The sequence below is a fragment of the Narcine bancroftii genome, chromosome 3 (genome assembly GCF_036971445.1).
Source record: "Narcine bancroftii isolate sNarBan1 chromosome 3, sNarBan1.hap1, whole genome shotgun sequence".
NCBI lineage: Eukaryota > Metazoa > Chordata > Chondrichthyes > Torpediniformes > Narcinidae > Narcine > Narcine bancroftii.
The window spans coordinates 286,177,301-286,189,497 of NC_091471.1; the positions used below are offsets into that span (position 1 = coordinate 286,177,301).

Below are 12,197 nucleotides of genomic sequence, written 5' to 3' on the forward strand. Positions count from 1 at the left end.
GGGGGGGGAGAGGAGGGATGGCTCTGTGAATGGAGAGGGAAGGATATACAACGTGTATGACAATAAACATTATTGTTAATGGGTTTTTTTAGGGTTAAACTGGCAAATTAGATCAGGGGAACCAGTTGATGTGATATATTTGGACTTTCGGGATGTGTATGACAAGGATTTATGCAGATAATGAAACAAAATCAGAGGAATGGATCAGTTTGGATTGAGAGGAAGCTGCCTCAGATATTAGTTCCAGGACCACAGCTATTCATAATCTACATCAATGATTTGGACAAGAAGATAAATGTAATCAGAATTTGCTGCTGATATATAAATGTGCCATCATCAGGAGGAGAAGAGAATCTTAAAATCTACAGAATGGGCAATGATATGGCAAATGGAATATAATGTAGAAAATTTCATCCATTTTGGTAGAAAAATAGAATATGATGTGAGAAGCAAATATATTGGTGACCAAAGAAACCTGGCCTATGGGGAGGATTGGTAAATGAAAGTTAACACTGGTGCAGGAATGAATTAGAAAGGCAAATATATGGAATGAATGTGAAATATTTAGCCTTATAAACCTACTTACAGTAGAACATGCACAGAAAAAAAACTTTTTGTAAAGCTTATTATTCCTTTAAAGGTCTTCAGTGCAAAAATGAATAGTCTTTGGATATTAAATTAAAATTAAGATAAGATTTGAGTTTCACTAACAAATTTTTGAACCTGTATATGTAAATGCTTACAGATCCTTTTGGAACGTTGGATCCTTTTGGAACTAGTGCCTTTGGGAGTGGAGGTTTTGCTGACTTCACCCAGATGTCTAAGGTAAAATATAGTTTGAACCATGAGTACAATTGTTTATAAATTAAACCCTTTTGATCTGAACATTTGAATTCCCAGAGAAACACTGAATGTAGTGAATACCCTTCAGAGTGCTATAGCAATACAGTTGGTTCATTTATGGCGATCAATAATATCTGGAAGTGAGAGTAAAAGTGTATAGACATAGGTTCACTTGATTATTGAAGAACTATAGAGATGCCACCTAGATTCACAGCAAAACAAAATGATTAGACAAGGTAGAATTTTTAGAGTGCATCCAGGATAAATTTTTTGCCAATATGTAGATAGTCCTTATAGGGATACAACTGTTACCAGACTCAATCATTAAGAATGAAACTTGACAAGTGAATGAAGTGTCAGTGGACGAGCATTTTAGGAATGATGGTCATAACTCAGAAGGGGCTAAGGATGGTCCAGAAATTAAGAAAAAACAAATGGTGGCACTTGAGGTTGCAGTGATAACTTTGGATCCTCACGGAGGTGAAATTCCCAAATCATTATGTACTGTCTATGATGGGGAGACACTTGTGAAAATAAGAAATGTAAACCACATTTTCAAACTAACAGATCAGATTGATAAGGTACTGAGTGAACCATAGAAAACTACAGCACAGAAAGCAGACCATTCGGCTCTTTTAGTCTGTGCCAAAACATCATTCCACTAGTCCCACTGATCTGCACCCATTCCATAACCCTCCCGAACACTCCCGTCTATGTATCTATCCAATTTATTCTTAAAAACTTAAGAATGAGCCCACATTTATCAAGTCAGATGGCAGCTCGTTCCAAATTCCTACCACTCTCTGAGTGAAGAAGTTCCCCCTAAGCCTTTCACCTCTGCCATTATGAAATGCTTTGAGTGTCTGGTGATGAAACTCATCAAAATACACCTCCCAGAGACACTGGACCCATTTCAATTTGCCTTTAGAAGAAACTGTTCCCTGATGATGCTATAGCTTTGCCCCTCCACTCCGTCCTGGCCCACCTGGAGAGTGACACCTTATGCGCTAGGCTGCTGTTCATCGACTTCAGCTCAGTGTTTAATGCAGTCTTTCCCTGGAGGCTGGTGGAGAAGCTGACCTCACTAGGACTCAACACCCTCTCTGTAACTAGATTCTGGACTTCGTAACGGAAAGACCAGGTCTATCCAGGTCGGTAGCAGAATATCAAGCACTGTCACACAAAGCACTGATGCACCTCAGGGCTGTGTGCTCAGCCCGCTCCCATTCATGCTGCTGACCCAACACTGCAATGCCAGATCCAGCTCCACAACAGATTCATCAAGTTTGCAGATGGCACATCGTCAGCGACAACGATGAGCCACACTACAGAGAAGAGCTGGAAAATCTTGTAATACGGTGTGAGAATAACAACCTGAGTCTTAATGTGGACAAGATGAAGGAGATGATTGTGGACTTCAGGAGGACAAGGTACGACCACTGTGCATTAATAACTCAGTAGTGGAGAGAGTAGAGACCACTAAATTTCTCATAGTTCAGTTAACAAGTGACCTATCATGGAAACACAACATCTCCTCACTTGTCAGGAAGGTGCAACAACAACAACACTATCTGAGAAGACTGAAGCAGGCAAGGCTACCACCACCATCATGTCAGGCTTCTTCAGGAGCTCTATCAAGAATGTCCCGGCCAGCTGCATCACAGTGTGGTATGTTTGCAAGAGAGAAGTGGATTGGAGGTCAATCCACATAACTATGTGTGGCAGAGAGGATCTCTGGGATGTCCCACCCCCAATCGATGTGATCTGCTGGGATCATTGTCTGTGAGTGCATCCAAAATCATTAAGAACCCCTACCACCCTGCACACAGCATCTTTCAGCTACTCCCACCGGGAAAGAAATACAGGAGTATCAGAGCCAACATAATCAGGATGAGAAATAATGTCTTACCATGGGTAGTGAGAATGCTTAGCGACTAAGTGAACTGCTCGTACTAACCATCCAAGGCTCTACTATTTATTCAAGAATATTTATTTCTTTTTATACATGTATATTTGTCCTGCAAATGCATTGCTTGTCTCTATCTGTGTTATGTCTGTTTGTGTGTTTGCATGTTTTTGCACTGAGGACTGGAGAATGCTATTTCGTCAGATTGTACTTGTGCAATCGGTTGATAAATAAACTTGAGCTTGAATTGGGGAAGGCTGATTTCTATCTCCTTAGAACTGGCAAATGTCGAGTGGAGGTCAAGATGTCTGAAAAAGCTGGGGTCTAGAGTAGAACACAAAAGTGCTGGATGAGCTTAACAGATCATATGGTATCCTTGTGAAATAAAAGGAAGTCGATGTATCAGAGTTGAGCTTTTCTTTTGATGCGGCAAACATCAGACAGGCATCCAAATAAGGCGGTGAGGGAAGGAGCACAGGAAAGAGTCAGGTACATTAGGGACCTACAAGACACAAAACAAAATGAGGTGGTTTTACTTTTTACTTTTTCATTTATTTTTCATCTGTTATTCAAGAAGGGAAAATACATTATAGTTGGAGATTTCAATTAAGATGCTGAAATTCTAGAGCATGTTAAGATTAAAAAGATGTGTCAGAGGGTATAAAAGTGGATAAATCTGCAGGGTTCTATGAGTTATAGCCCAGGCAGCTATGGAAAGGTAGGGTGAAAGTTGCTGTGGCCATGATACTTAAATTTTCGCTCGCTATGTGTGAAGTGATAGATGACTAGAATATAGCATTCGTGGTACTTTTATTCAAAAAGATATCAGGAACAAGCAGATAAAGTGCCTTCTGTAATGTTCGGGACAAAGACATGTTTGTTCCTCTTTATTTGCCTTTCTGCTCCACTGTTGTAAATTTATGATGAAACAATTCCTGTGTGATTAAAGTGCACATTCCAGATTTATTAAAGGCTATTTGTATACATTTTGGTTTGACCATGTGAAAATTACAGCACTTTTTATACATAGTTCCCCCAATTCAGGGCACCATAATGTTTGGAACATTTGGCTTCACAGGTATTTGTGATTACTCAGGTATAAGAGAACTAGACTTGCTTCTAAGCTTTTGATTGCCTTTAGAGTTCTGTAGTTGCCATTTTTCAACACGAGGACCAGAGTTGTGCCAATGAAAGTCGAAGAAGCCATTATGAGGTTGAAAAAACAAGAATTAAACAGAAAGAGACATCACCCAAATCTTAGGATTCAGGATGTAGGTGTGGGTGTATCGATGAAATCAGATGGCAGAAGATTTCATGAACAGAAAGAGTCCTCAATCCAAGATGCAAACCACTAGTTAGGCACAGAAACCGGATGGCCAGATAACAGTGTGCCAAGAAGTATTTAAAGGAGCCTGCAGAATTCTGAAAAAAAGGACTTTTTGACAGATGAGACCAAGATTAACCTGTATCAGAGTGATGACAAGAACCAAGTGTGGAGGCATAAAGAAATTGCCAAAGAATCCAAAGCATAATGGGAGGGGGGATGTCATGGCGTAGGCATTTTTAGATGCCACAATACTGGTTCACTTATTTTCATTGATGATGTTACTGTTGATGGCAGTCGCAAAATGAATTCTGAGGTACATCTTATCTGCTCAAGTTTGAGCAAATGCCTCTAAACTCCTTAGACAGTGCTTCATCCTACAACAAGACAATGATTCCAAAAATACTGCTAAAGCAACAGAAGAGTTTTTCCAAAGCTAAAATCTGGAAAATTCTTGAATGGCCAAATCAGTCACCCGCTCTAAATCCAATTGACCATGCCTTCCATATGCTGAAGAAAAAACTTAAGGGGACAAGTCCCCGAAACAAGCAGGAGCTGAAAATGGCTGCAGTAGAGGCCTGGTAGAGCATCAGCAGAAAGAAATATTCAGCACCTGGTGATGTCTATGAATCATAGACCAGTCATTGCATACAAGGGATATGCAATGAAGCACTAAACATGACTACTTTCATATATATAGCATTATGGTGCCCTGAAATGAGGGGACCATGTATAAAAAGTTCTGTAATTTATACATGATCAAACCAAAATGTACACAAATATCTTTTAATAAAATCTGGAATGTGACTTTAATCACATGTGAATTGTTTAATTACAAATTTAAAACTGTGGAGCACAGAGACAAATAAGTGGGGAAAAAAAAGTATTTTTCCCAAACATTATGGAGGGCCCTGTAATTATAGGCCAATTACTCTAATATCAGTGGTAGGGAATTTGTTGTAAAATGATTGTAAGGGCAAGCTTAATCTACACTTGGAAAGGCAGGGTTTCATGAGGGATAGTCAACATGGATATGTTGGTGGGAGATCTTATGTGGCTAGTTTAAGTTTTTTGAAGAGGTAACTAAATATATTGATAAGAGTAATGCTGTTGATATGGCATATGTAAAGCTTTTGACAGGGTCCCACATGAAGGCTAGTCCAAAAGGTTAGAGCTCATTGGATACAAATTTGAGGGTGATGGTGTAGGGTGAGTGAATGCCTCTGACCAGCAGGGTTTCACATATGCTATACTTGTTTGATGAAATATTAAGAGGTATGATTACTTAAGTTGTAGATGACATGAACATTTGTGGTGTTGTTGATAGTGAGGAGGGAGGTTTTAAGGCTATAGAATGATATTGGTCAGCTGGTAAATTGGCCAGGCAGTAGCAGGTGGAATTTAATCCTGATGTGTGAAGAAGTGCATTTGTGCGTGTCTAATAAGGACGAGGCAGATGCAGTATCATAAATGGTAGAACCTCAAAAAATATTAAGAAACAAAGAAATCTTGGTGGAAAAGTTCAGAGTTCCCATGTAGAAGGGAGCACAGGTTGATTGGGTGGTGAGGGAAGGCAAACAGTACTCTGTTTTTAAAAATATTTTATTTAATATAAAACCATTTAACAAACATATCACAATATTTCAAACTTAATCCAAGTACGTGGTATTTTATATAAAAAAAAAGAAAATACAAAAGAAAGAAAACCTCCTATAAATCCCCCCACCATCTCCCACAACCCCCTACAAACTAAAAAACCAAAAAGAAAGAGGACAAGAAAACCACAACAGGAGTACTTCACTTTCCCATACTTTTAAACATATATAAATATTTATAGAGACCTATAAGAGAAAGGTTATGCTTGCGATTCATTTTTAATACCAATATTACATAAATACCCATATTTATGGGCTCCATATTTCACAAAATGTATGATATTTATCTCTTAAATTAAAAGTAATTTTCTCAAGTAGAGAATACAATTCCAAACTTCTGCATGCCATCTATCCATTCCAAAATCAATATCCGACATCCAAGTTACAGTAATACGTTTTCTGGCTATTGCCAAAGCAATTTGAACAAATTTTACTTGATACATAATTTTAATTTAGGCTTAATTCCTCTAACATCTCCCACTAAAAATAACATTGGATTCTGTGGGAATCATTCTAATAAATTACCCAAATCAATCCAAAAAGGTTTAATTGTAGGACACGGCCAAGTCAAATGCAAAAAAGTACCAACTTCTTGTCCACATCTAAAACATAAATCTGTTTTATAATATAAATATAATTCACATTATGTAATTGCTGTGGTGTTTAAAAAAAACTTATGAATAAAATAATATTGCACTAGCCGATACTCACATTTATTTTACTTTTCATACTCTCTACATATCTGTTCATCTATTTGCTTATTTAAATCTACCTCCCATTTATGTCTTGATTTATGAACTGCTTCTTTCTGAGCCTTCTTTTCTAATAATTTATACATCTCTGAAATGAATTTCTTTATATCCATAGTGCTTAATAATAATTCTACTTTTGTTTCTGCTGGTAATATTAAATCTTGACCAGAAATTTCACAAAAGTATCTCTTAACTTGATAATGACAATACTTTGCATTTTCCAATATCTTAAACTTTTCCTTCATTCTGCTAAAAGTAATAAATTTCCCGGCTTCAAAACAATCTTTAATTTACCTAATACCATAATTTTGTCAGATTTTAAAAAAATTATTTTCCATAGAAAATGGAGTAAGTCTATTTTGAAATAAAGGTGTTTTGCAGACATTAAACTTCTTCCTCCAAACTCTTTATCAATTTTATTCCAAAGTTCAATTAAATATTTCAGCATGGGTGTTTCTTTATTTGCTATTAACAATCTTGAAATCCATTTATATATAAAATGGCGTGGATCCGTTTCTCTATTTTATCAAGTTCTATATTTACCCATGCTGAAACATTATTTAACTCACACATTACATTAATATATCTCAACATTGCTTCATTACAATTATTCATAAAATTTGGGAGCTGTAAACTTCCTAAGTCGTAGTTCCATGTCAGTTTCTCCAAAGAAACCCCAGTCATTTTTCCTCTCGATAAACATTTTTTAATACAAACATTTAATTAGTTAAAAAAAATTTGAATTGAAATTGGAATCGATTGAAATAAATATTGTATTCAAGGAAAAGCATTAATCTTAACACAATTAACTCTACCTATCAAAGTAATAGGTAACATATTCCATTTTTCCAAATCTTTTTAAATTTTATTTAATAAAAATGAATAATTTAATTTAAATAATTTTGTTAAATCTAATTGCATACAAATACCTAAATATTTTATTCCAAGATTTGGCCATCTAAATTCAATTACTTCCTTACATTTCTAATAATCTCCATTAACTAAATGCATAATTTCAATTTTTCTCCAAATTAATTTTATATTCCGATATATTTCCATATTCTTTTATTCTAATTTTGTTGTTGCAAAAAATTTAAAGGATCTGTTAAATAAATCAAAAAGCATCATCTGCAAATAAATTTATTTTATTTTCTTCTTGCTTCACCTTAATACTGTCAATCTTTGAATCTTGCCATATTAATTTAGCTAATGGTTCTTTTGCAAAAACAAATAAAGCGGGTGACAATGGGCAACCTTGTCAACTTGATCTCATAAATTCAAAAGATGTTGAAATCTGTCCATTTGCCACTACCTTCATAATAGATTTTTTTATATACAACATTCTAACCCATTCTATAAACCATGAACCCAATTTACATGTCTCTAAAATTTTAAAGAGGAAATCCCATTCTAATTTATTGAATGCCTTTTCAGCGTCCAAAATCATTGTCATACTCAGGTCTCCCCTAAATGCATCAAACTAAGAGGCCTTGCTAATTATCTGGAGATTTCTGACCCTTAACCTATCCAGTTTGATCCATATGTATTAATTTTGGTAAATATTTTGCCAATCTATTTGCTAATATTTTAGCTAATATTTTATCATCTACATGATGGTCTGGAGGGATCGTCCAGTGAGGCTGTTTGGGTGGAATTGAGGGGTGAAGGAGGCATGAGGGTGCTAATAGGGGTGTATTACAGACCACCAAATGGGTCAAGAAAACTAGAGGAACAAATGTGTAGAGAGATAATGTATATGTGTGAGAATCATAAGGTAGTGATCATGGGAGATTTTAACTTCCCTCACATTGATTGGGATACCCATACAGTTAGAGGGCTGGATGGGCTAGAGTTCGTTAAATGTGTTCAAGATTGTTTTCTGAATCAATTAGTAGAAGAACCGACTCTGGACAGTGTAATACTGGATCTCCTGTTAGGGAACGAGCTAGGTCAGGTATCAAACATTAATGTTGGAGATCCAATTGGGTCTAGTGATCATAATTCTGTTAGTTTTAAGGTAGTTTTAGGGAAGAGCAAGGAGGGGCCTAAAGTTGAGGTTCTGGATTGGAGAAGAGCAAATTTCGAAGGAATAAGAAGGGATTTGGGGAGTATTGAGTGGGACAGGATATTTTCAGGTGAGGGTGTAAATGAAAAATGGAGGAATTTTTGAGGGTACAGTAGTTAGGTCCCAGTGAGGATCAAAGGAAAGGCTGGATCCCTTTTTCTCCTAACCAAATTTGCAATATTCCTCGAAAAAGGGAGGTGTACAAGAGGTATAAAGAACAGGGAGCTGACAATTTGAAGGAGGACTAGAAGGAGTGTAGAAGGAATCTTAAGAAAGAAATCAGAAAGGCCAAAAAAAGGCATGAAGAGGTTTTGGCAGACAGAGTAAAAATAAATCCAAAGGGTTTCTATAAGTACATTAAAAGTAAAAGATTAGTGAGGGATAAAATTGGACCCCTTTAGATAGTGAGGGTAGGCTGAGTGAGAAGTCAGAGGAAGTGGGGGAAATTTTGAATGATTTCTTTGCCTCGGTATTCACTAGGGAAAAAAATATTGAACTATTTGAGGTAAAGAAAAATAGTGGGGAGGTAATGAAGCATATAAGGATAACCGAGGAGGTAGTGATGGCTGTGTTGAAAAAAATAAAGGTGGATAAATCTCCGGGTCCGGACAAAATATTCCCAAGGACACTCAGGGAGGCTAGTGGACAGATAGTGGGGCCATTACGAGAGATATTTAGGATGTCACTGGCCACGGGGGTAGTGCCAAAGGATTGGAGGGTGGCGCATGTGGTTCTGCTGTTTAAGAAAGGGTCTAAATGTAAACCTGGGAATTATAGGCCCATGAGTCTCACGTCTGTGGTGGGCAAATTGATGGAAAGTGTTCTGAGGGATGGTATTTACAAATATTTGGGGGTACAGTAATCAGCATGGTTTTGTCAGGGGTAGATCGTGCTTGACAAACCTGATTGAGTTTTTCGAGGGGGTTATAAAAAAGGTTGATGAAGGGAAAGCTGTGGATGTTGTCTATTTAGACTTTAGTAAAGCTTTTGAGAAAGTTCCCCAAAGGAGGTTAGGAAAAAAGGTGGAGGCATTAGGTATAAATAAGGAGGTAGTGAAATGGATTCAGCAATGGTTGGATGGGAGGTGTCAGAGAGTAGTGGTAGAAAATTGTTTGTCCAATTGGAGGCCGGTGACTAGTGGTGTTCCTCAGGGATCGGTCGTTGGTCCACTATTGTTTGTTATATATATTAACGATCTGGAAGTAGGGGTGGAGAATTGGATAAGCAAGTTTGTGGATGATACAAAGATTGGTGGTGTTGTGGACAGTGCGGAAGATTACCGTAGATTAAAAGGTGATTTAGGAAGGCTGGAGGTGTGGGCTGAGAAATGGCTGATGGAATTTAATACAGATAAGTGTGAGGTGTTACATTTTGGAAAGGCAAATCTAAATAGGTCATATGCATTAAATGGTAGGCTATTGAGATGTGCAGAGCAACAAAGGGATTTAGGAGTTGTGGTAAATAGTACCCTCAAGGGCTGATACTCAGGTAGATGGTGTGGTGAAGAAGGCATTTGGAATGTTGGCCTTCATAAATCGGAGTACTGAATTCAAGAGTAGGGAGATTATGATGAAATTGTACAAGGCATTGGTGAGGCCAAATTTGGAGTACTGTGTACAGTTTTGGTCACCAAATTATAGGAAAGATATAAACAAAATAGAGAGAGTGCAGAGTGGGTTCATGAGAATGTTGACAGGATTTCAAGGTTTGAGTTACAGGGAAAGGTTGTGCAGACTGGGGCTTTTTTCTCTGGAGCGTAGAAAATTGAGAGGGGACTTGATAGAGGTGTTTAAGATTTTAAAAGGGACAGACAGAGTAAACGTGGATAGGCTTTTTAAATTAAGAGTGAGGGAGATTCAAACTAGAGGGCGTGGTTTAAGATTGAAGGGGGAAAATTATAAGGGGAAGATGAGGGGAAATTTCTTTACGCAAAGGGTGGTAGGGATGTGGAATGAGCTTCCGACAGACGTGGTTGAGGCGGGATCATTGGTTACATTTAAGGAAAGACTGGATAGTTACATGGATAGGAGAGGACTGGAGAGGTATGGACCAGGTGCTGGTCAGTGGGACTAGGAGGGTGGGGATTTGTTACGGTATGGACTAGTAGGGCCGAACTGGCCTGTTCTGTGCTGTAAGTGGTTATATGGTTATTTAATAATAAAATTCATCTAGAAGATGCTGAGATGCTGGTTTAATTGGATCTCTATCTTTTTTGGAATTACTGTAATAATTGCAATTAAAAAAGGTTCCACCAAAGAATATGTTTTCATAGCATTACTTAAAACCTCCATAAATAGAGGTATTAAAAGATCTTTAAATATAAAATTCTACAGGGAATCCATCTTCTCCTCGTGATTTATTTCATTAAACTCATTACCTCACCAATTTCCCTTGCTGTAAATACTACATTCAAATCTTTCTGCTCCCTATTCAGACAAGGTAAAGAAATTTGAGATAAGAACTTGTCAATCTTATTTTCATCATGTACTGATTCTGAATGATATAATTCAGAATAAAATTCCCTAAATACATCATTCATTTCTTATGGTTTATATGTAATAATCCCCAAAGATTTTTTCCTACATTAATGACTAGATGTCTCTTCCACTTTCAATTGCCATGCTAAAACTTTATGAACTCTTTCTCCTAATTCATAATATCTCTGATTAGTTATTTGAATTAATTTTTCTGATCTATGTATGCGAATAGTGTTATATTGAAGTTTTTTGTGGTTTTTCTTCAGGATTATTTTGTAGATCTTTTTCTAATTTACCTATGTCTTGTTCTAATTGATTTGTCTTTTATATATTCCCTTTTAATTTTAGCCGAGTAACTTATTATTTGATCTCATATATGCTTTTTACACATCCCAAATAATACACTTATTTTCTATAGGATTAAAATTGACTTCTAAAAATTATTGAATTTTCTTTCTTGTAAAATCACAAAAATCTACTCTTTTTAATTCTTTGGCTTGGCTTCGCGGACGAAGATTTATGGAGGGGGTAAAAAGTCCACGTCAGCTGCAGGCTCGTTTGTGGCTGACAAGTCCGATGCGGGACAGGCAGACACGATTGCAGCGGTTGCAGGGGAAAATTGGTTGGTTGGGGTTGGGTGTTGGGTTTTTCCTCCTTTGCCTTTTGTCAGTGAGGTAGGCTCTGCGGTCTTCTTCAAAGGAGGTTGCTGCCCGCCAAACTCTTTACTGATTTAATGCAGTATTAAATCTCCATCTATATTTTCTTCCTCTAAAGTTGAACATATCTATAAAAGTGGCAAATGATCAGAAAGTATTCTTGCTTTATACTCAACTTTAGTAATCCTTCCTTGTAACTGTGGCGATAATTAAAAAAATCTATTCTCAAATCAGAGTCATATCTATGAGAATAAAAAGAATAATCTCTTTCTCTAGGATTCAGCTTTCACCAAATATCAACTAAATTTAATTGCTTCATAAAACTTAATATAGCTTTCACTGCTTTACCTCTTATTACTGTTTCAGTTGATTTATCCAATCATGGATCAAAAAAACAATTGATATCAGCAACTATTAAAACCTTTACCTTTGTTTTATTCATTGAGGCAATTAGTGTTAGAGCAGGGACATCATGGTACAACTGTATAAAACATTGGTGAAGTGGAATATTTGTTCATT

The 12,197-nt window shown here is 36.7% G+C and overlaps 1 protein-coding gene across 7 annotated transcripts in view; it reads left to right on the forward strand.

Moving 5' to 3' along the window:
• The window catches only part of eps15l1a (epidermal growth factor receptor pathway substrate 15-like 1a), a 375,808-nt gene that overhangs the window by 223,644 nt on the left and 139,967 nt on the right, over positions 1-12,197 (forward strand). For all 7 annotated transcript variants that reach the window (XM_069928475.1, XM_069928480.1, XM_069928474.1 and 4 more), the window contains one exon: positions 746-825. In XM_069928475.1, the coding sequence (XP_069784576.1) occupies positions 746-825 (80 nt within the window). The remainder of the gene's footprint in view (positions 1-745; positions 826-12,197) is intronic.